At 40.2% G+C, this 22,560-nt stretch overlaps 1 protein-coding gene across 6 annotated transcripts in view; it reads right to left on the bottom strand.

Moving 5' to 3' along the window:
• Nucleotides 1-22,560, bottom strand: part of ZNF521 (zinc finger protein 521) — a 349,322-nt gene that overhangs the window by 325,457 nt on the left and 1,305 nt on the right. For 5 of the 6 annotated variants that reach the window (XM_056854009.1, XM_056854010.1, XM_056854006.1 and 2 more), the window contains exon 2: nucleotides 22,537-22,560. This exon is cut by the window's right edge. The exons of the other annotated variant lie outside the window; for it this stretch is intronic. In XM_056854009.1, coding sequence (XP_056709987.1) covers nucleotides 22,537-22,560 — 24 coding nt within the window. The remainder of the gene's footprint in view (nucleotides 1-22,536) is intronic. 6 annotated transcript variants of the gene reach the window in all.

Below are 22,560 nucleotides of genomic sequence, written 5' to 3'. Positions count from 1 at the left end.
TCTACAAATTACTGTAATTTCTGCAAGTATCTTTATGCATTTTCCCCTCCCCCACATAAAGCTAATAAGAGACACAGACTACCCCTCCTCTTTGAATAGGAAAGACATGTTGCTGAAAGGAACACTTGAGAAGCAGAACATGCTCATTCTCATGGCATTCGGGAAGTTCAATGGGAGATTAAAATATTTTGCTAGATCATGCCATTTAAATCTTGTTTAAAAAGATTTCTTGATGCAGACAAAACTGCAAGCGATTTAAATCAGAGCTTTGAGTGGAACTTAATTGCCGAATCAAGTGTCCAAGGACAACGAACAGATTGAAAAGTAGTTCCATTCTGGGCCAATGCAGATGCAATGCTGCTGTATCCTTAGCTGTTGGCAACAGCTTGGGAGAGGATCTCATGGCATCTTTCCAGATCATCTCCGCTCTGGTGCAAATCACTGTTCATAAACCTTATCCATAGTCAAAGGTTGGTTAGTTAGGCAATAGCCATAGCTGAAATTTAGCAGGGTATTGAAAACAACTTCAAATCTTGGTAAACAGTGAAGCCCATTGGCATAAACTATGGTTCAAGACCCTTTAAAATTAACATTCAGGCCTGTAGCCTATATTGGGACCAACGGGACTTTACAGGGCCATGAAGAAAAGGTGGTTATGAAATAGACAAGTCTTTCACACCCTAATGACTGTTTTTAAAGTTATGAAGGTATCATATCTCACCTCACAGTCAGCAACTGATACAGGGGCTGATGACATTAGATTAATATAGATAAGACATTCTTTCAAGGATATGATAGTCTTATAAAATATAATTTAATATGATGTTGCAGTGTGAGGTTGCTTCTGAGCATTCTTTGACCAAAGGGTAGAGCAAGATGAACTAGGCAGAAATAGTAGTAGTTTGGGCATCAGGAGTAAAAGGTCACACTCTAAGCTGTTGTTGGAAGTTGCTCATTTTCTATTAAAATATGTACAAGCTATGTTGCGTGCAATACTAAACATGCATTTTGCATTTTAATAAAGCTTTAATAACAGTTAAAATCAATGCAAATATAAAAATTTGCCACAATTAAGGCTGGTAGGAGATTCACACGATTGGATAATCAAACCAAACTTGAACCCCCATGAAACAGTGTGGTGTAGTATCAGACTAAGATCTGGGAGAACCAGATGCAAAACCTCACTCAGCCATGGAAGCTTGCTGGGTGACACTAGACCAGTTTCTCACTCTCAGGGGGTTACCGCCCTTTTATTCCCAGCGATGTATTAAGAGTTTGAAAATGTTATTAAAAACATCGCTTTAGAAGGGTTTTTGGATACCACAGCTTATAAATGGTTGGAAGACGTCTTCACAGCTAAAGGGGCCAAACAAAGTGTGAACAGTATTTCTTATAATGTTTTCAAACTCTGAATACATTGCTGGGAATACATAGAAAGTGCGAACAGTTTTTTTTATAACATTTCCAAACTCTTAATACATCACTGGGAATACAAGTGTGGTAACCCCCTCAGTCTAGCCCACTTCACAAGGTTGTTGAGAGCATAAAATGGGAGAATGATGTAAGCCATTTTGGATCCCCAATGGGGAGAAAGGCAGGGCATAAATGAATATTTATAAATAAATAAAACCAGTTCAGTATTTTATTTCAGTGAACCAGAAGTGAACTCAAATTAAAAATATCTGACTTTCTTTGAACCTGAATCAAACCTCTAAACACAAAAACTGGTAGCCAGTTCAAAATAAGTGGTTCATTCACTAGGCACTCAAGTGATTCTTTTGAGGGGTGGTAAGGGCTCCTTTCTGCTCCAGCTACATTTGGAGAAACTATATGGGCTTTTAATGGGGCATAAAGGGGAGATGACTGGGGAAAGCAATGGCAAACCACCCCGTAAACAAAGTCTGCCTCGTAAACATCGGGATGTGATGTCACCCCATGGGTCAGGAATGACAGGTGACCTTTACCTTTTTAAAAACACATTGAACCACGAGGAAAGGGCAACATATCAATATTTTAATAAATTAAAAAAATTCCTTATTAGAATACAGGAGGAGGATCAAGAGAGCAGGACCAAGGACTGATGCTCCTCTGGGTGCTCAAGTTGAGGACTGCACACCCATATGCTGTTGTCCAGCAATAACACCTCAGCCTAAAAGATTCTTGAACTGAGACTAGAAGCTTCTTGTGTTTCTTTGCTGCCATTCTACCATATCTAAACAGGGTTATTTATCTTCTTTCTTTGCTAAGTTAGTGGGGCTTCTCGAAAGAACAGACAGAGCTGTAAGGAGTTGGGGGCAGGGGAGAAAGGAGGCTTAATTTGAAAGGTGAGGTAATCAGCTGGCAACCAATAGGAGAGCAGGGGGAATAACATCATAGCAATGGCAAGCAGATGAATCAAGGTGTTGAATAAATCCTTTATTGTTAACACCTTGATTCTTTCCTCTGCTTGCTACTGCTGGTGTGGCCCTAACTTCTTCCTAATCGTAGAAATGATACAACATCACTTTTGGCAAATTCCCAGAAGTGACATCACATCACCAGCCTGTCACTCTACGCTTCAGGCAAAACTGTATGGTCAAACCATAGAGTTTTGTCTGAATACCACGGCATCATGTCAGCATTACAGCAGCAACATGACACCACTTCCAGGTATAGTAAGGAGTATGGTCGGATCACATAACCATGGTTAAATTATATGCTGCTGCTACATCTAAATAGGTTTACCAACCTCCAGGTTGGTCCTGGAGTTCTTCCGGAACTACAACTGGTCTCCAGTTCCCCTGGAGGGAACGGCAACTTTGCAGGGTGGATTCTGTGGCATCACATCTTCGCTGAGCTTCCTCACAACCCTTAACTCCACCCTCTCCAGGTACATCCCAAAATCTACAGTAATTTCCCAAGCTAAAGTTGGCAACCCTACATCTAAATATTTAAATGTAACAATTATTTTAATCTCCAAAAATTGGTGGCAAGGTTCACCTGTGCCTGGAGGCCATATCTGAAAAACCTGCCTCTAATCTCGGACATGTGAAGAGTGGCTTTGGTAGCCTATGGAGAGAGAAATGCACTTTGCACAAGATCAGAGACGTTATTATTTCCAGGTGTCCCTTTGCTCAAATAAGTACAGGCAATGGCTTGATTCTCAATATAATAATGATCTACTTCACAAGGTGACAACAACACAGATCCCTGTTCTCTTAAGAGCTCACAATTTTAAAGGGGAAAAAACAATAAAGCATATGTAGAAATCTCCAGATGGCCAAGCAGCTGGCGTTCTTTGGTGCTACCCTTTGGAAAATGACCATTCTTGATATAAGTATGAGAATGAATGAGATGAGGAAAGAATGTAAAACACTTTTAACACTAAAAGTGCAATTATTCTTCAGCCAGTGTTATTCCACTAAATAATCCTACCAAATTTGCATGCACAAACATATACTCTTCTTGACAACAATAAGGTAAAAAATGTACTGGATAAGAAGGTAAGTAAATATATGAAGGTCACAATACAACTGACAATCAGATTTCACTACAGCAATAAATAATCAGATTCTTATATAAAATAAATTCCAATTCAACATTCCATGTACATTCTTAAACACATATAGTGCTCCTGAGTAAATGTCTGTTGAGAGTTTTAAGACTCTTCTGGTATGCTGATTGTGGCTATTTATATATAGAAAGCTAGCCTTGGGTTTGACGCTCTCTTGGTGCACACTTTTCTCATCCAAATTCTCAAAATGTTATGCATGGGGGATAGAAATCCCGAGCATGATTGTTGAAAAATTCCCAGCCCCTTTGTGTGGGCACATGTGTGATTTCAAACTCCCTTGCATTTCTTTGTAATTGGCCAAGGTTTTCTATTTGGCAAAATGGCAACAGCCCCATGGTTGGATTCTTTATTTTTATTTGGACTTAGCTGTGTCTCTTTTGTTTTTGTTTAATGCTGCAATTTTATCAATGAAACAAAAACAATACAGAAATATATTAATTTTAACGCAGAGCAGATTGAGGCAAAGACCCAGCCCTCCCCCCACGATTTGGTAACTCTGTGGTAAATTGCCCCCATCCCCTCTGAAGACTGCTTTTGGATTGGCTGTATTGTGTTGTTCAAAAATTGTCACCAGTCACCTCCAGGATCCCCTGGGTGAGAGTATTTAATTTGATGCTACCTGAGTGCCCATTTTAATTAACAGACCAGAGCGGAGAATCACAAGCTGAGCTGAGAATCAGAAATTGTCTGCAAGGCTTGAGAAATCCAAAAAATGGTGCCAATCGTACTCACCATCTTTATGGTCATATCACCCCAAACTCTCCCACGATCATAGCACCAAAAATGCACCTTTACAATATCACTCTCCATCTCAATGCAAGGACACAAGGAACACGCCTCAATATGAGATCTGACGTTTAATCTCTCCATCCCTGCAATATCACACATATTTAAAAAGAAATTAGGTGCGTTTCAACAGGGATAGCAAAATCGAGAATGACCATCGTGATGCTTCTGCAAAAACAAAGGGGGGGGGAACCGAAGCACTACTCTCTTAAACAGCTCACCAAAGGGAGTATGGAAAACTAATAAATCCCCACCACTTGGAACAATTTGATAAATGGTTCTGAATAAACACCACACACCAAGCCACCATCAAAACAACTGATTATGATCATGAAGGGAGGGAACAAGCCAAATCAATTGCTGTATTTTCGTTTTAACAATAATTCGATTATATCAATATTAAAAATGTAAAAACGGGAAGGAGGATGAGGCAGACATTGGAATCCAGTGGTGAAAAAATAGGGAAAAAACACCCCACGACAAAAGATGGCTTCTGGTGCTGAGGGGTTGACAGAAGTCTGGCTGGAGGGGGAAACGAGAAGGGGTATGTGGATGCATGGGTTGAGAGACCTGCAGCTTGCCATATGCACACAAATAACATTGATTTGTACCAAGTTGAGCTTGGAAAGACTTTAAATTCATGACAAAACAGCATCAAGAAGACATGGGAAAAGTGCAGGGTGGGAGCGAGGTGAACTCTGAGAGATGGAAAAATCATGCATAACTCAACAAAGAGCCAAGTCAGTCCAGCGGAGAATGCAAGTCAAAGTACCCATGCATAAATGGCCTGTGTCACTCAAGTAAATCAGGATTTAATTTTTTTAATGATATGAATGAACTAGATTTAATGCAATAACTTGCACCTAAATGTTTCAAAATTCCAGAAGTTGAAGAAAATCACCACTAAATTAAATCTGTAAAGAACTATCAACAGATTACACTTTTAAAAATCCACTGATACCATCCATTCATAAAGGAAGGGTTTGGGCTCTGTCACGATCTGATACCTGCTTTATTCTTTACAAGATGTAGCATTAAATAAACAGGTTATTGCCACTCAACTCTATTTTGAAAATGGGCATAGGCAGCAGACATGCTGGAGGACTGGTGCCATGTATTTGTAATCCTATTCAACAGTCTACCAAAAAAAAATGATAACAATCTTTCTACAGCTGGAACTGCCAGAGTACGAGGAGTTGTGACTGGGCTAGTCAAAGTTTTAATATCTGTTTCCCTTTTCCTCCATTGTTAAACTTTCTTTGTACTGTGGTTGTATCTGGAACTAAGATACAGTTCGTTATTCTGCCTCTCACAATTTACTAGATCAAAGACTTTACCTTTGTTACATTGTAAAAAAAATGGCATTAGTAAAGTTTAGACAAACTCAGACAACATTAATTTACCTTTTCTTGGTATTTCTGCCTGTTACACTTTCCAGATCACAACCCACTTTGCATAGACTTCTAAGATCACAACTGTAATCTGAAAACACATTGAACTACTCAAAGTGCAGTTATTTCTGCATCCACAAATGCAGATATATGTGTGTGTACACACACACTCATACATATAGTAAATTTCATTTATAAGCTTAGCTTGAGATTGAATGTAATATAATGTCTTGATATCCTATGTAGAACTAGTGTAAATCAGTTTCCACACGATGATTCATTAGAGACCATTATTTATTTATTTATCATTTCCATTTGTTACCCCACTCTTCCAGCCAAAGCCAGGCTTATCATCCCAGGCCACCAAATGGCGAACATACTATGGCTATTGCTCAAACTAATTGTGAAAACCCATCCTGCATTCAAATTGTTAATCAAGAAAGAACTAAAAAAAAACTTCCAACAAATTAAGAGCTCTAAGACTGCAGGTGGGGATGTGGCTCCGTGATAGAGCATCGTTTTGCATGCAGAAGGTCCCAGATACAATCACTGGCATATGTAGTTAAAAAGATCAGATAGCGGGTAATGCAAAAGTCCTCTGCCTGACACTTTGGAGAGCCACTGCCATTCAGAGTAAACAATGCTGACCTTGATAGACCACTGTCTGACTCAGTAAAGGCAGTATCATTTGTTCAGATGGGTATATTCAGCGTAATATGTTGCCCACATGTATGCATTCAGAATATAATGTTGAATTTCCTAATACCAGAATATGTGCAGAATAAAACAATCAAACACCCTCAGCATTAATAGAAACCATTAAGAGTTCTTTGATACAACAATACAATAAAAACTCTGCCCCAACTCTCACAAGAACACAGTAAAATATTATCAAATATAAAGCATATACAACTAAAGTCACATACAACTGTTTAGTTACCTGTCACAATAGAGAGATCTAGAGCCAGGATTTCAACACTCAATTCACTTGGCAGTCATTCATTGACGACCTCACTAGACACTATCTTTTCAGCTAACCCACATTCAACTTAGAGGCTCCTGGGTTTTTTCTGATTATTTTGAAGACTGAACTACGAACAGTGTGATAAAAGTCAACCAAGAGAAGGATGTTCAGTTAAATACTTTCCAACTTCAGTAAAGTTATTTCAAATGGAATCAGTTATAGGATTCCATATATATATATAACAATTTAAATCCTGAACACTTATCCCAAAAAGGAGTTCTGAGGTGGCTTCTAATTTAAACATTATGAACAGTAATTAAAAATAGATCAAAGTCCTTAAATTAACAGATAACAATGCAATAACACAGCAGTCATAAAATCAGATGAAACAGCAGATAAAACCAATAAAAAAGATTTGATGACTTTTTACAGAGAAAATAAATAGTAAAAATAGTTTGTTCAAAATAACATTTAGTAAGTATACTCATAAACATAGGCAAATGGGTATTTTCAAGTCTTTGGGCCACGGATTAGTCAGGCTCCTACCAGCCTTTAACAACAAGAGGTCTTGTCTCATTTAACTAATTTAACTTTGTATGTAGATAATAAAATATGTCAAGTGCTTTACAATATTTCCTATTTCAATAACCACTACAAGAAACAAGGTAGATCACTAAGGGTCCAAATTAAGGGTCCTAGATGGAGGCTGCTGAAAATAGTTAGATCAACCCAAAGCAACGTTTGGACTAATTCTCCTAGGCCAAGACACAGGATGTAGCCCAAATGATATTCTTTCAGTGGAACATACACAAAACTCGCACTCTGGATTTCACCCAAATACTCTAACCAGTAAAGCAAGCAAACGGAAGTTGATTACTATTAGAGCTTTCAACTAATTAAAGATATTCCTGGCAACTGTTTAGCTTTTAACTGAATGTCAATTAAGTTATCAATTACAATAAAGTACAATATCTCAATAAGGGAGGTACTTTGAGGTTGTTTAATAAAGAAAAGAAATACAGAAAATGTTATTGAAATATAAACTTAAATGAATTACTTGAATTAAAAAGGGTAGGAAATTTTACAGCACCAAAATCCTTTCACATTGGTTCTTGTAGGTTATCCGGGCTGTGTGACCGTGGTCTTGGTATTTTCTTTCCTGACATTTGACCAGCAGCTGTGGCAGGCATCTTCAGAGGAGTAACACTGAAGGACAGTGTCTCTCAGTGTCAAGTGTGTAGGAAGAGTAATATATAGTCAGAAAGGGGTTGGGTTGAGCTGAATCATTGTCCTGCAAAAAGTATCAAAGGTAATGTGCTAATCATTGTCCTGTAAGTATCAAGATAATGTGCTAATGAGGGTGTGGTATGTTAGTATGGAACCATTGTATCCTGAAGTGATCTGTTAATGTGAGAAATCCAAGGCTAATCTGCATGGCTATTGTGGACTGTAGTCTTTGTTAGTCTGGAGGTTTTCAGGACAGGAAGCCAAGCCTTTTACATTCTTAAACTCTCTTTTCTGTTAAAGTTGTGCTGATGTTTATGAATTTCAATGGCTTCTCTGTGCAATCTGACAAAATAGTTGGTAGAATTGTCCAGTCTTTCAGTGTCTTGGAATAAGACCCTGTGTCCTGTTTGGGTCAGTCCATGTTCAGCCACTGCTGATTTCGCAGGTTGGCCAAGTCTGCAGTATCTTTCATGTTCTTTTATCCTTGTTTGTATGCTGCATTGTGCGGTCCCGATGTAAACTTGTCCACAGCTGCAAGGTATATGATATACTCCTGCAGAGGTGAGGGGGTCTCTTTTGTCTTTTGCTGATCATAGCATCTGTTGTATTTTCTTGGTGGGTTTAAACACTGTTTGTAGGTTATGTTTTTTTTAAAGTTTCTCCATCCTATCAGTGACTCCTTTAATAAATGGCAAGAATACCTTTCCTATGGGAGACTGTTTTTCCTGAGTTTTCTGATTTTTGTTTGGTTTAATGGCCCTTCCAATTTCATTTCTGGAATAGCCATTTGCTAGCAGCGCGTGATTTAGATGTTTTAATTTCTTCCTTGAGAAACTGTGGTTCACAGATCCGTCTTGCACGGTCCATTAATGTTTTGATTATTCCTCTTTTCTGTCTGGGGTGGTGGTTGGAGTTTTTGTGTAAGTAGCCATCTGTGTGAGTTGGTTTCCGGTAGACCTTGTGGCCTAACTGAAAGTTTGTTTTACGGATGACAAGGGTATCAAGAAATGGGAGTTTACCCTCAATTTCCTTTTCCATGGTAAACTGAATGTTTGGATGGATATTATTAAGATGGTTCAGAAAGTCCAGTAATTTTTCTTCACCATGGCTCCAAATAGTAAATGTATCATCTGCGAACCTGAACCAGTCTGTAGGTTTGTAAGGTGCCGATTCTAATGCTGTCTTTTCAAAATATTCTAAAATATTTCTGTCCCGAGACGGGCCCAGGGCCGGCCCGTCAGGGACTACCGGGCTCCACCCGGCCCAGGGAGGAAGCAGCAAAGGGGCGACCAAGGGAGGGGGCCAGGAAGAATCAGGAGGCCAAACCCTTACCTGCCTCTCTTTTTCTCCCCGCAGACGCTGCAGCCGGAGATGAAGCGGCCGGGGAGGAGGAAGGGGCCGGGGGTGCCAGCAGGGAGGCAGAAGCCGGCCGACCGCACAAAGAGAGAGGGCGGGGCTGGGAGCTGGGAGCCGGCGCCCGTGTTTCAGCCGGCCGCGGAGAACTCGGCCGCCCGGCCATCTCTGCAGGCGGCCTGAAGGGCCTCCCCGCGGCCCAGCTGACAGGCGGGCGGGCGCGCACCAGGCGAGGGCGCGGAGCTCCGACGTCGCCCGACGTCGGAAGTTATCCCCCTGCCCCTCCAAGAAGACAGCAGGGAGGGGGCGAGGGCGAGATCATCTGGCCCCGACCCGGGGGAGGGGCCGGAAGAGGAAGACCTAATCCTGAGGGAGGAGCCGGCCAGCCCTTCTTATAGCCCAGGGGGCGGGGGCGGGGAAGGAAAAGGGAGGAGCCTGGCCTTTATAAAGGCCACTGGAGCGGAGGCCAGGGAGGAGAGAGGTCAGAAGTCTCCTGGCTGACAGTTGACTGCAGCGAGACTCTGGCTGCGTCGGAGGGAGGTGTTGACTCAGACTCTCCCTCCGACTGGTCTGAGGCCGAGGAGGCTCCTTGGGCTCAACCAGTGTGGGCGGCGGAGGAACGGAGGACCCAGGACCCCGGACCCCCGGACCCTACAATTTCAAAATATTCCATGTAAAAGTTTGCTATTACTGGACTGAGTGGACTTCCCATAGCTACTCCATCAATCTGTTCATAAAATTCTTTATCCCATAGGATAAAGAATTTTCCTACACACTTGACACTGAGAGACACTGTCCTTCAGTGTTACTCCTCTGAAGATGCCTGTCACAGCTGCTGGCGAAACGTCAGGAAAGAAAATACCAAGACCACGGTCACACAGCCAGGATAACCTACAAGAACCAATGATCTCTGACCGTGAAAGCCTTCGACAATATCCTTTCACATTGTTTGGGGGGTCCAAAATTGTAGAGGGCTGATCCAACTTATTGTTGCAGTCCATGTATATCAACAAGGTTCACAAGGGCCACATTCATATACAACCTTGTTGATATGCATGGACTGCAACAATAGGTTGGATCAGTCCTCCACAATTTTGGACCCAACAAGCCACTCCAGTTCAACAGCCACATATGAAGGTTAACTAGTGACTCAGTAAGCACTCTGTTCTTTCTGCTGACTTCCTGAAAATGTGAACACCAGGAGTTATGAAGAGGTTTGGCTTGGTAAGTCACAAGCTGTGGTAAGTCATCCATAAAAAGCTAGAGGCTCATGAGGAACAATCATATGGGAAATTCACCCCACCCTTATGACCCATATTCCCCTTTCAGGTTAAAATCATCTCACACCAACCAATATTACCACCCCCTCCTCTTTTGGGTTGTTTGTCTGCTTTTACATGATTTTCTACTGTCTTCAGCATTCATAGAACAACGAGCCTTCTCAGTCCTCATTCAGTCCACCTTTTTAAGCAGGATCTTTATAAATTTACAGTTTTCTCAACACATACAGTTGGATCTAAATGTTGTGGTGAGACAAGGAATTTCCACTATTGAAATGAAACTTTTCTGCTCCCCTCTCCCAGGACAACTCACTCCCATCCCAAATGCTGGTCCTGAAGGATAAGAGACTGACAGGAAAAGCATGGAGGTGGGGGAGGGCAGGCGGGCAGATGTGGCAAGAATCATGGTCCCCTCTGACCTTTGGATCCAATCCACTGGAAGTTCCCCCACTTATGGAGAAATTTCTACTTTGCCCACATTTCACTGCCTTCCTGAGAGGCACTCAGCTGTGAACTTCACGGAATGGCAGACAAGCAATTTCATTGCAATATGGACACAGCAGGGGCTTTGGCTCTATGGTAGAGTATCTGCTTGGCATACAGAAGGTCCCATGTTCAATCCCCAGCATCTCCTGCTGAAAGGATCAGTTAGTAGATGACATGAAAGACTTTTACCTGAGACCCTGAAGAGGTGCTGCCAGTCTGAAAAGACAGTACTGCCCCTGATGGACCAATGGTCTGATTCAGTATAAGGCAGCTTCATGTCTTAAATTTTTGGGGGAGCCAGTGTGGTGTAGTGGTTAAGAATGGCACGGACTCTAATCTGGAGAACCAAATTCGATTCCCCACTCCTCCACATGAAGCCTGCTGGGTGACCTTGGGCCAGTCACAGTTTTCTCAGAACTTTCTCAGCCCATGTGGAGGCAGCCAATGCAAACCACTTCTGAATGTCTCTTGCCATGAAAACCCTTTGAGGTCGCCAGAAGTCAGCTGTGACTTGTCAGCACTTTCTACCACCACCACATGAACACAATAGTGAGACTAGTGGTTAGACCCACTATTTTATTAATATTATTTTAGGCTGCTGAATTTTGTTTTATACTGTTTCAGTGTGGCTGGCTTGCTCTTAGAGATTGTGGCTTCTTATTATTCATAATTATGATGCTGTGTTTTTATTATTTTAATGTATTGTGTTGCTTACTGCCTAACTTTTCCATGCATGGAATGGGTGTGATTTTTGCCAATTCCCTCTCCTCAAACAGATGTCTGAATCCCTTCACAAGCAATTCTTGGGGGTCCACCAACCCCTAAGAACAAAATTTGGCCCCCAGCAGGAGGGAGGCAGGGGGTAGCCCTTCCTTCCATGAAAATTGTAGGAAGGATCCAAACAATTATTTTTACATTGTAAGCCACCTTAAGCAGTTGTCTGGAAAGGCAAAATATACATTTTCTAAATAAATAATAAATATAATGTAGGCTAATTTCAGTTAACTATCATAAGCTTTTATACATTTCAAACATAGCCTCTCTTGCAATTGGTAAAATACAATCCTGAAGGGGGAGGGGAAGCTCAATAGGAGGCAGCACGACCTTGCACCGGCATCTGTACTACTTTACCACAAAGCAAAGTGGCACGGATGCCGGCATGGGGGCAAACAGGCCAGCTCCAGGGAGCCTCGGAGCTGCACCAACCTCCACTGCTGTTGCTGCCACGCTGGCAGGGAAATCCCGGCACGGGAAAGGGGGGGGCGGCGGCAGCATTTCTGAGCATTCCCAGGGGCAGAGATGACATTAGTCAGGTACCTTTCGCACCAGGAACACCCCTTTGCACTTGCGACATTGCTAAGCCCACTATTTTGCTGGCATAGTTCTGTTAAGCACTATGGGGGATTTTCACAGATTTTCTATTTTTTAAAGTTTTTAAAGTTTTTCTTTCTTTTATGGCTGGGAAGCCTCTGAGGAGGCGATGCCGCGTATTTACCACCAGCACACACACCCCAGAATGGGCTGCCGAAAGAACTCTAGTTACTTAACGTATTGCTACCTTTTTGAACTAAAAATGTTTTTTGAAGTTAATAAACTTCAGTAGTGTTCCCTCCCTCAAGGCCTACCTTATTTATTGTGTTATACAGCTTTGTGTATCATCTCATTGCAGGAGAAGGGACTTCCGTTTAAATTTCAGTATACATACATTTTTCCTTCTTGATCACAGAATAGGAAGCCTATTCCTGAAAGGGGGTAGACATGCAGCCACCAGGAGCGATGCATTCATACCTCCTCCACAGAGGCTTCCCAGCCAAAAAATAAAAGTTTAAAAGGCATTTTTTAAAAAAAACCATGAAACTCTTCCATGGAGTTTCACGGGGCTATGGCAGCTATTTTTCTGGTATAGCAACACTGCAGTATAGGACGTTCCTGGGACAAAGGGGGCTTGGAAGCTGCCTAAAGGCAGCTCCATCCCCGGGAATGTCCCCCAACGCCAGCACAGGCACTCACTTCCAGGATTTTGCTGCCGGTGTGGGAGCGCCGGCAGCCAAGACCCACACTGCTGCGTCGCTCCCTGCTGCCAGTGTAAGTGCCCCCACGCCGGTGGCTGTGCCACTGTATTATGACGCAAAGTGGCATGGATGCCAGTGTGGGGTCATGCTGGCGCCTATGGTGCTTCACCTCCCCTTTCAGGATTGCACAGTTAGTCTATTCTAACTGTCCAAACACACAAAATTAATTAATCCTCAATTTTTGGAGAAAATCAAGTAAAACCTAGCAGCATTTTAAAACTGTAGTGTCCATGAACAGATGTGGTTGCAATGTTATAATATGCAACACGAAGAAGGAAATAAATTACCACAGTAACCACCATACAATAAGTCAAAAGAGTGATGGTTAATAACAAAATGTAATCAGCCAATATTGTGTCAAAGGCTCAGTTCAGTTATCCAACTGATGCACTAGAATGTGCTCTGTGGGAGGATGGTCGACTAGCTTGTTTCGTTCTTATCCATAGGAATGCAAAATAATCCTGAAGGGATTCCCAGGGCATGCATTTGATCTGTAACCAGAGTTCTATGCTCAGAATTAATTACTTTAGCAAATTCTATAGCACAAATTAGGACGGGATGAGTAGTTCTCAAGTCTTGAATTCTCAAATACTAGGTGATACTGATTTTCACGATTTCCTCATGTCTGTATGTGAATTTAATAATCTGAAAGACCAACACCTGTAGTTTCTCCAGAAAGCTCTAGGTCAAACATACAGCTATGGATATTAATCTAATTATTAATAAAACTGGGATGATGCTGTCCTTGAAAAGCAGAGCCTGACTATGTAGCAGAAGAAGGTACGAGACTTTCCACATCAGGAATGTCACATAGTAACTCTATATATTGAGGAGGGTAAAAGCAGGAAACCTGAGCCTTAAAAATAATATACAAAAATGAAACTGTATCGCAGATTTAGAAACATTCGCACTGAGAGCAGAGTCTCTACTTATTTGCCACCCAAGTCAATCATTTCAACTATACTCTACTGACATTAGCAAAATGAGGTTCAAGCAAGCTTTTTAAAAAGTGGATAATTGTCCATCTTGAAGTGCTTAAAGTACATGTGGTAAAAGTAGTTTCATATGTTATGCATACTCTAGAAGTATTTCCCAAACCACATCATCACTTTACTTTTCAAGATAAAACCCACATGTAACACCCCAAAGAAAAAGGCAGTCCAATGGATCCAATGCCTTCTTTAAATCCCAAAGGAAAACCATATTTTCTTTCTAATTCAGAGGAACAAAGGGTAAAATGGTCGGTATTGGTGGTAAATATGTACATTTAATTTAATGTTAAAAATAACACAACTTAATAATCACAAATATTGAACATTTTACCCCTGTACCTCTTATGCATTCATGGAGAAGCAGTTGAAATTTGTGTTGTTGTTTTTTCTTTAGTTGGGTGAGGTGACCAGCAGGCACATGACAGACAGAGACGGCCCTACCATCAGGAGGGGTAAAACAGTCCATCTCAGGTAGCAGCTTTAGGGTGCATTATAGCACAGCAAATAATCAGTAACTTAGTTCAGCTTTACATTTTACCATTATGTGTGGGGGGGGCGACCATTTGGATTTTCTGCCTCAGGTATCAAAATATCTTGATGTGTCTCTGGTACTACCACAACATGGGACACTGCAACTCAAAGCATACACTTACTGTACTCACTATGCAAAAGCAAGAACACTGAATGGAAATGCAAACTATAAAGTGTAGTAATAAAGATAGCCCCAAGATCCACTCTTTTCCTGCTACAACATAATCCCAAGGCATATGGCTAGCTACTGCTTGATCATTATTCTGGCTGAAAGTAAAGCTACTGAAGTTTAAACAGGATTCACATCTCACAGAGTTTCTTTCATCTTCAATAATTACTACACTAGCATAATTACTCATATTTGAGGTAAATTATGATGCATGCTAAGAGCCCGACTTGCCTAAAATTAGAAGGACCTTTTTTTCCCTGTTAAGAATACCACTATAGTCTATTTTCTAAAATTTGCTTCTTTCAACTCAATTCTTTTCCACTGGTCTAGGCTCAATTCTTTTCCACTGGTCTAGGCCAGCCCTATAACTTCTCTGCCATCATTTGATTATGATAAGTGGCAAAGTTAAAAAGGAATTTAAATCAGTGAATTTCAGGAGCTCTGTGGTGACAATGTTGCTAAATACGTACATTTAAATACCAACATGCACATGTCGAACAAATAAGGCATGCATAATTCTTGCTAAAGCTGCATGTAGACCCCAAGGCACAAAATGAAATACAAGACCACATTTTCTTCCCAATGGAACTAATGCTGACCTTTGACAAAACAACAAGGAACAACAACAACAAAAATCCAAATATATATTGGGAAGTACATCATGCTGAGATTTGCATCCATATATCACTCTTTTAGAGCATTCATACTTTTAAAACAACATTCCAATATTGTGGGGTTTTTACACTGAATAACAGTTCCAAAATATGTTGGAAACTGATCTTATTTTCAAATTTTTCCCCATTTAAATGTAGTGCCACAAAATTATGAACATTCTTAACTTCTGAAAAGTCTGAATTTTAACATTATAGCATTTCATTTCTGATAAAGGAATTAAAGTTATTAAACAAGCTGCAAAAACTTGCAGCTTACTACTAAAGAATTAATGAGAAGTGCAAAGACATTCAGGAATTGTGAATCTACACTGCAAATATTATCCTTTACATACTAGATGTGTCACAATATAGACAAATATAGCAAGAGTCAGGTAAATCAGGTAATAGCTACAAGATCTCTTAATTATAAGATACTTCTATCATGTTGGAAGCAAAAGCTGTTTGCTTCTTTGATCACCTCCTTGGAGCAGTAGTTCCTGCTCTTGTGAGGTGTCAGTGGAAAAACTGGGCATAAGACTCACATATTTGCTCCAGAAAAATGAAAGAAATTGACTACTTCTGTGTTCTGCTATACTGGCAAAACAACAACAACAAAGCACTAAAGATGGAATTCAGAATGACCAACGCTGTTATGTTAACCTGCCCTGCGAGGTTGTTGAAGAAGTTGATCCAGGCAGCTGGACCAGTGAAGGGCTATTAAACTAGAAACCTTCGCAATCACAAATTTGACAGAATAGCTGCTACGCTGCTAAGTAATGGGATGAGTGGGATCATGATAGGAGATCTTTCGGGCAGATTCAATTTTTTAAATTGCTTATCGATGGCTACTGTAATCTCTCCCTATGTGTGTGTGTTTATGATGAATTGGTTTTATTGTTGTCACCTGTCTAGAGGCCCAGTTTTCTGGGAGAAAGATGTATTCATAAATGCTTTAAATAAATAACAATGAGGATCTTTTTAGGAACTATGAAGTTATAAGCCCACATCAGATATGTCACAGAAAGGTTTTATAATGGGATGGCAGCTGATATGCAACAGCATAGGTTGGAATAGCCCATTTGCTTCGCAAGCCACTGGAGGTGTTGTGGCTACGCAGGTCAAGGTGGTCTTTGCCCATCTGAAATTCTGACTGTATGCAAGATTAAATTGTAACTCTAATAATTTCTGATTACTTTGAAACATCCACAAGGCAGATTTAGCTCAGGGGCGGGGGATAAATTAACAAGTAAAGAATACAAAGCATCTGTATTACAAAGATATTGTAAGAAAGTATGCCATAACAGGATTTGGGTTTGTGTGTCTACATACATGTGGATTCATCTTAAATATTTACACTTTGGCACTGGTTTGGAAAGACAAATAAAAGGCAACGATTTGTTCCAAAACAGTTATTTTTTGTTTGAAACTAAGTGCAATTGTATTACTTTTTATTCCCTCCCTTTTAACAATATATTAGAATGATCTGAAACCAGCCATTTCAGGGGAGAAGACGTCATTTGGAACCATAGCAGTAAAACGGGAGGGGATGTAGAGATACATGGATTCCATCAACAACAATTACTGTCTTTGTTTAGACTGAATTATTTGGATAATTTATTGGTAGACAATTTTGGATATCTAGGTTATGTCAAGTACAGGTTTGAAAAGGAAAAGAACACATTAATTGATATATATTTACTATTTGAAAGGAACATAAATGCTAGTGTGTCTCTCTCTTATCCTTAGAACTTTCAGTAATGGAACAACATCTGGCTTTTTTATATAAAACATATTTAAACTCTATATCTGTAAAGTACTTGAAAATAAAAATGAGAAATATGTTCCTCCACTTTACCAACAGTTCAGTAGGTTACATTAAGTAAGAGAAAATGTACAGCAGGCGTTTTCTCAGAAGGTACAATTCAAAGCAATCCAGGGCCCTACTTCATTTCACTTCAGCACTTTCTTCATTTCAAAAGAAATGTTTCAGACATGTTAAAAGTTGTATATTGGGTAAGATATACTCTACTGGAACTGGGGAAAAAGTACATTAACAGTACAATCCTAAGCAGTGTTACACCCTCCTGAGTCCATTGAAGTCAATGGGCTTAGAAGGGTATAATTCTTTTTAGGACTGCACTGTACGTAAGGCTCCATGCCAAACAACTGTGTCTGCATATCAGCACAATGAAAGGCATTCTGCATTGTCAAAAATTTAAATAGAATACTCGAGTCCTTAGATGGGTAGAGCTATGCCCAAAACCATTGCTGTAACTTACTTGAACAGCCAAAATTTCCAGTGACTTTTTCCTATCAGTGGCTTTGATATAATCAATAGTCCTTTACTTTGGTTCAGAAAAATAAGCATTTATAAATACATTTACACTTCAATCATTAATATATTTGCTTAGAAGTAATACTTGCTCAGAAGAAGTTAGTTCCATTGAGATCAATGGGATTTACTGTCAAAGAAATAGGCTTAGGATTCATATATAAAACTGTACTTATACGCAAGGACTGTAATGGAATATTTTTCCACCATGTAGAAGTGAGTACTTAATTGGATCATCATGTACTATTTTTTTAAATCCTGATTTTGAAAAACATTCACACAATAATGATCACAAAAACATATGTAAAAGATCAATAACGCAAACCACAGAACATGCCAACCTACAGAAAAAACTAATCCTTTCCAATGGCCAGATTAAACATGCAATACTTGAAGGATTCTTTCTCCTTTACTTCCGTTGTTTGGGAAACACAGGTATGATTTTATGAATGAATGAATAAAGCTCTATCTTGACACTTTGGTATTTTTAATTTACAATGTGACAGCTCTGTTTGTCAATGCTTTTTTGAAAATGCGGCCTGGAGTGGGCTATTAAGTGACTATTCTTAAAACAGTTCCTTTCCCCTCCAATTTTTATGATTCAAAAGTAAAGTAATTTCAAAACTAGACCTGCTTAAGATGTGCAGAGTGTAGCTTCACCTTCTACATCATCCCTTGAAAAAATGGGATAAATGGCTGCCAATGTGGGGGGGGGGAGAACCCAAAACAGGTCAACATTGTCAATTGGATGCCATTCTTACTGCTTACAAAACCAACCTGCAGGTGCTAGCATTTCGATTAAATAAATACCTTGCTTTAAATGTTTAAAACCTACATCTAAATATATCTGAATATTTTCTTGGACATCCAGCTATTATATATTTGCATGGTATACAAAGTGGCCACCATTTCCAAATACACTTCTCAGAGTAAGGGTTTTACAAGAAACAAGGCACAATACATTATACTTGTTTCAAAGTATGTTAAATGCTATTAAGTTCACCACCCCCCACCCCAATGGGAGGAGTAAAGGGTTGATCATACAAAATAAATAGTTTCTACATAAAAGAACATAATCTGTTCTTAACATCCAAAACTGCTGATGAGCTTTAGTATTACTGACTTAATATCAACAATTTCCAAAATCAAAGTGACACCTTGCTAATGTTTCAACCTAACTAGAGCCACTGCTACCCTGGGATACAAGTTTCAAATCAAGCCATTTTAAGTGTCAAGGTAGCAAAAATAAAATACCCTTGAAATCTTTAAGGGAAATAACGAACTGAAAATGTTGACTGCAATTCTCAAGGCATTTACCCCGTGATAATTCTACTCCAACCAGATAGTGCTGCCAAATCAAGTAATCTGAAGATTGCAGATTATCAATCCAATGTTAAAAGCTTTTTGTGGTGTTTAATGTCTACTTAGTAGACAAGTTATTCACATAGAACATTTTTAGGTAGTTTTAGGCAGGTTTTTACAACATCTTTTACACTATTGGCTTGCCTCGAAAGTTGGTATTTAATCTAACACTTCTTATTAGCCATTAAATGATTTAAGTCATTAATCATTTCAGAGAAAGAAAATATTTAAGACTGCAATCCAAAACAAGCTTAAACAGAAGTAAACTCCATTAATGTTATTTACTTCAGAGTAAATATGTTTAGGATTGTGCTATAAATCGGCATTACATTGACATCATTACACTAGTTCAAATATTAACAGTTCTCTTGCAGCTGATGGTTCTCTACTGAAAATAAGGACATTGGATCTATAAAGAATTTTTAAATGCTGCAAATAGAATGTTAAAACTTCTGAATTCCTTAAATGTTACTAGCTCACATTTTCCTTGGAAAAAGGCCACCGAATTTTTTAAAAGGATGTCATCCAAGAAAAAAATAAAATTCAGCTGCATTCAAAGATTTGTACAAATATTAATTTTACAATGTTGTAAATATTGCATTAATCAATTTTGATTGGATGGTTTTATCATGCACTATTGTTAAAGAAGAAAATGAATAAAATAATGTACAGGAATGTGTATGCCATGTATTTAAATATGACACTTCTTGTTTAGGTCAATACTCTGCTGTCAGTGACAACATCTCTGACATTAGGATATCTCTTTGGTCATGGGCTGTTGAGTCAGACCAAATACTATACTTTTATATGACCACACAGAAAACAGAAATGGGACATTTCCCCTTGTAACTGACACTGTTTACAAAAAACATTCAGGAAAATAGGAGTTTTGTGATGACTAGAGCAAAACTGAGTAAACATAAGAAAGAACAATTTTATCTCATTTGTCTGTTCACTGTGCTCAGTTGGTGCTAAAGGATTCACAAGTGTTCAAATCCTTTTAATATCTTGCTATAAATATAACCAATTGATGGTTTTATTTACTGCCATAAATACTTGCACGTATGTAAATCCCTGTTTAGGGAAGCTATCAGGACATAAATATATGCACAATCAACAGAACTTCCAACAAGAATTCATTCTTAAAGGTAAGTGAAGAACATCAAATTTGTTCCTCACAAGCTGTTAAACAGAAGCATTACCGAACTGTCTGTGTAAACTTTAGTCAACCAAAAATCATATACAAGACAAAACTGAATACCAGGCAGTAACTCTGAGATATATAAACCTGAAGATGTTTAGAGGGCCAGATTAAAAAAAAAAGTACTGAAGTTAATAGGAGGACCTAGACTGCCTGAAACTTTGGATCAGGTCCCTAACTTTTTGGAATGAATTTCAATCAAACCCAACAAATGCTTGTTATACCTAATCTGTATGTTTAAAATGACTGACCTTACACTTCAACCAGTTTAGTATCACTGAGTTTTCTACAGTAAAAACTCGGTTTATACACAGAACCAGGCCTACTATTTATATGTAAGTCAACTGTTAATTCAATCACATCACCAACTCTTTCAAGAGTCTTGTATTCATAGGCCAACTTCCCAAAAGTTAACATATCTTTCCACTATCCATTACCTGACCCACCTCCATTATGGGCAAGAGTCACTACCACTACCCCCCCATTCAATTTTAAATTCTTCTCTCCATGCAGAAAAGTCTAGCTCTTTGTTAACCCATTTCATCTCATTAATTCCTGTATCAGAGTTTGAGTATTCCTCCTCTATTGTGGGGATATTGTAAATTGCTGGGATAGAGCTGGAATAGGGGGTATTTTGAAAGAACTGGTTCTAGTATAATTCAAGAACGAGAGCCTACATCACTGATGGGAGTGAAAATGTGGGAAAGGTAACAATGGGGACAAAGTGGAAGAAAGAAAAGGTGCAGGCAAGAATGTCAAAAGAGGGTAAGAACCAGACTCTAGCAGAATATTATTGGGGGAAAGGAACATGCCATATAGGTGACAGACTGCCTCTCTACTCAGATTTACAGTAATAGCAATCTCCTAGATAAAGTGAAGAAGGGCCACTGTGGGAGACCGGAATGTCAAGACCACGGGGTTGAAAGAGGGAGGCAGCGCAGGCCGATTCTCCCCAGGACATTCCTGTGGCCTGCCACATTCTCACAAGTCGCCCTTTGTCCTCCCTTCAGGGCCTTTGCTCTCTCTTCCTCAGGGCCGATTTTCTGTGTATGTGTTACTGGAGGCTCCTTCACATTCCCCCCCCTCCCTTCTCTTCATAGCCACCCCTCAGCCCCAAGCTCTCAAATATCATCCCAGCCCCATCTACTCAGCCTCCAGCCCTTTCCTCCCCCTCTCAGAAGGGGGGAGCCGGAGGGGGGGGAGCGGGAGGGGGGGGAGAGAGGAGGTTCACGTGATCCTCTGCTCCTCCACACTCCTACATTCCAACACACAGCTCCAGCCTCCAGATCAATAAAAACTTGAATTTGTTTCTCCTCCTCTACCACCACATCCCAATAAATCCCACCCCTTCTGGGATTTTTTTTTTTTTTAAGTTTTAAAAACTTCCTTCTCCAACTAAGACCAGAACAACCGGGATGCTTTTTTTTAACCCTCTTTTTTTAAAAAAAGAAAAAGCTTGCAAAAAGTTATACAGTCAGCTCCTAGGGCGTTTAGAAATAAACTTTACCTTCAGCCAGATCCGTTACTTTAAGAAGAAAGAAAAGGAGGGGCCGGCCCTGTCTAATATACACAGCGCAAATGCAGAAGGGGCTGCCTGTCCGCTCATGGGACAGAATCAAAAAAGAGGAGTGCTGGGGCACACATGTGGGGTTTTCCTTGCCATGCCTCCTTTTTTTGACCCCCAAACCAGGGCCGCTCTACTTTTCACGAGCCTAGAGGTACCTGAGGTGGGAAGCGATACACATATATATACACATACAAAGAGAGAGAGAGGTGGGCGTGCATGCAGCACTTCAAAAAAAAACAAAACACGAATTAAAAAAGCCTTCCAAAGCAAGAACTTCCCCACTCTGAGAAAGCGGAGGACGCTTTCCCAGGGGCAGAAGGGACTTTCAGCGCCCCAGTTTTGCACCTCAACTGCCTCGAAACCCCCCCCCCCTAAAAAAAATCCTGGATCAGGAACGAACAAATAAAAGAAAAGCGGGGATTCCACGTCCACTCAAGTCCTGCTGGCACCCAGACACCCGCGCACACGGCCGGGCGCGCGCGCGCGCACTCGCTCTCACACACACACAACACAGACCTCGCAGCACAGCCTGACTCGAGCTACAAACAGTAGCATTTAAGGGGAAAGGGGGGGGCGGGGAGAGAAGGAAGGGCTGTGGGGGGGGGCTCAGCACTTACCTTTGAGCGCTCTTGGTTTCGCTT

Source organism: Euleptes europaea, chromosome 8, assembly GCF_029931775.1.
Source record: "Euleptes europaea isolate rEulEur1 chromosome 8, rEulEur1.hap1, whole genome shotgun sequence".
Lineage (NCBI taxonomy): Eukaryota > Metazoa > Chordata > Lepidosauria > Squamata > Sphaerodactylidae > Euleptes > Euleptes europaea.
The sequence above is the reverse complement of the archived record's forward strand: the minus strand, read 5'-3'. Positions and strand labels throughout refer to the sequence as shown.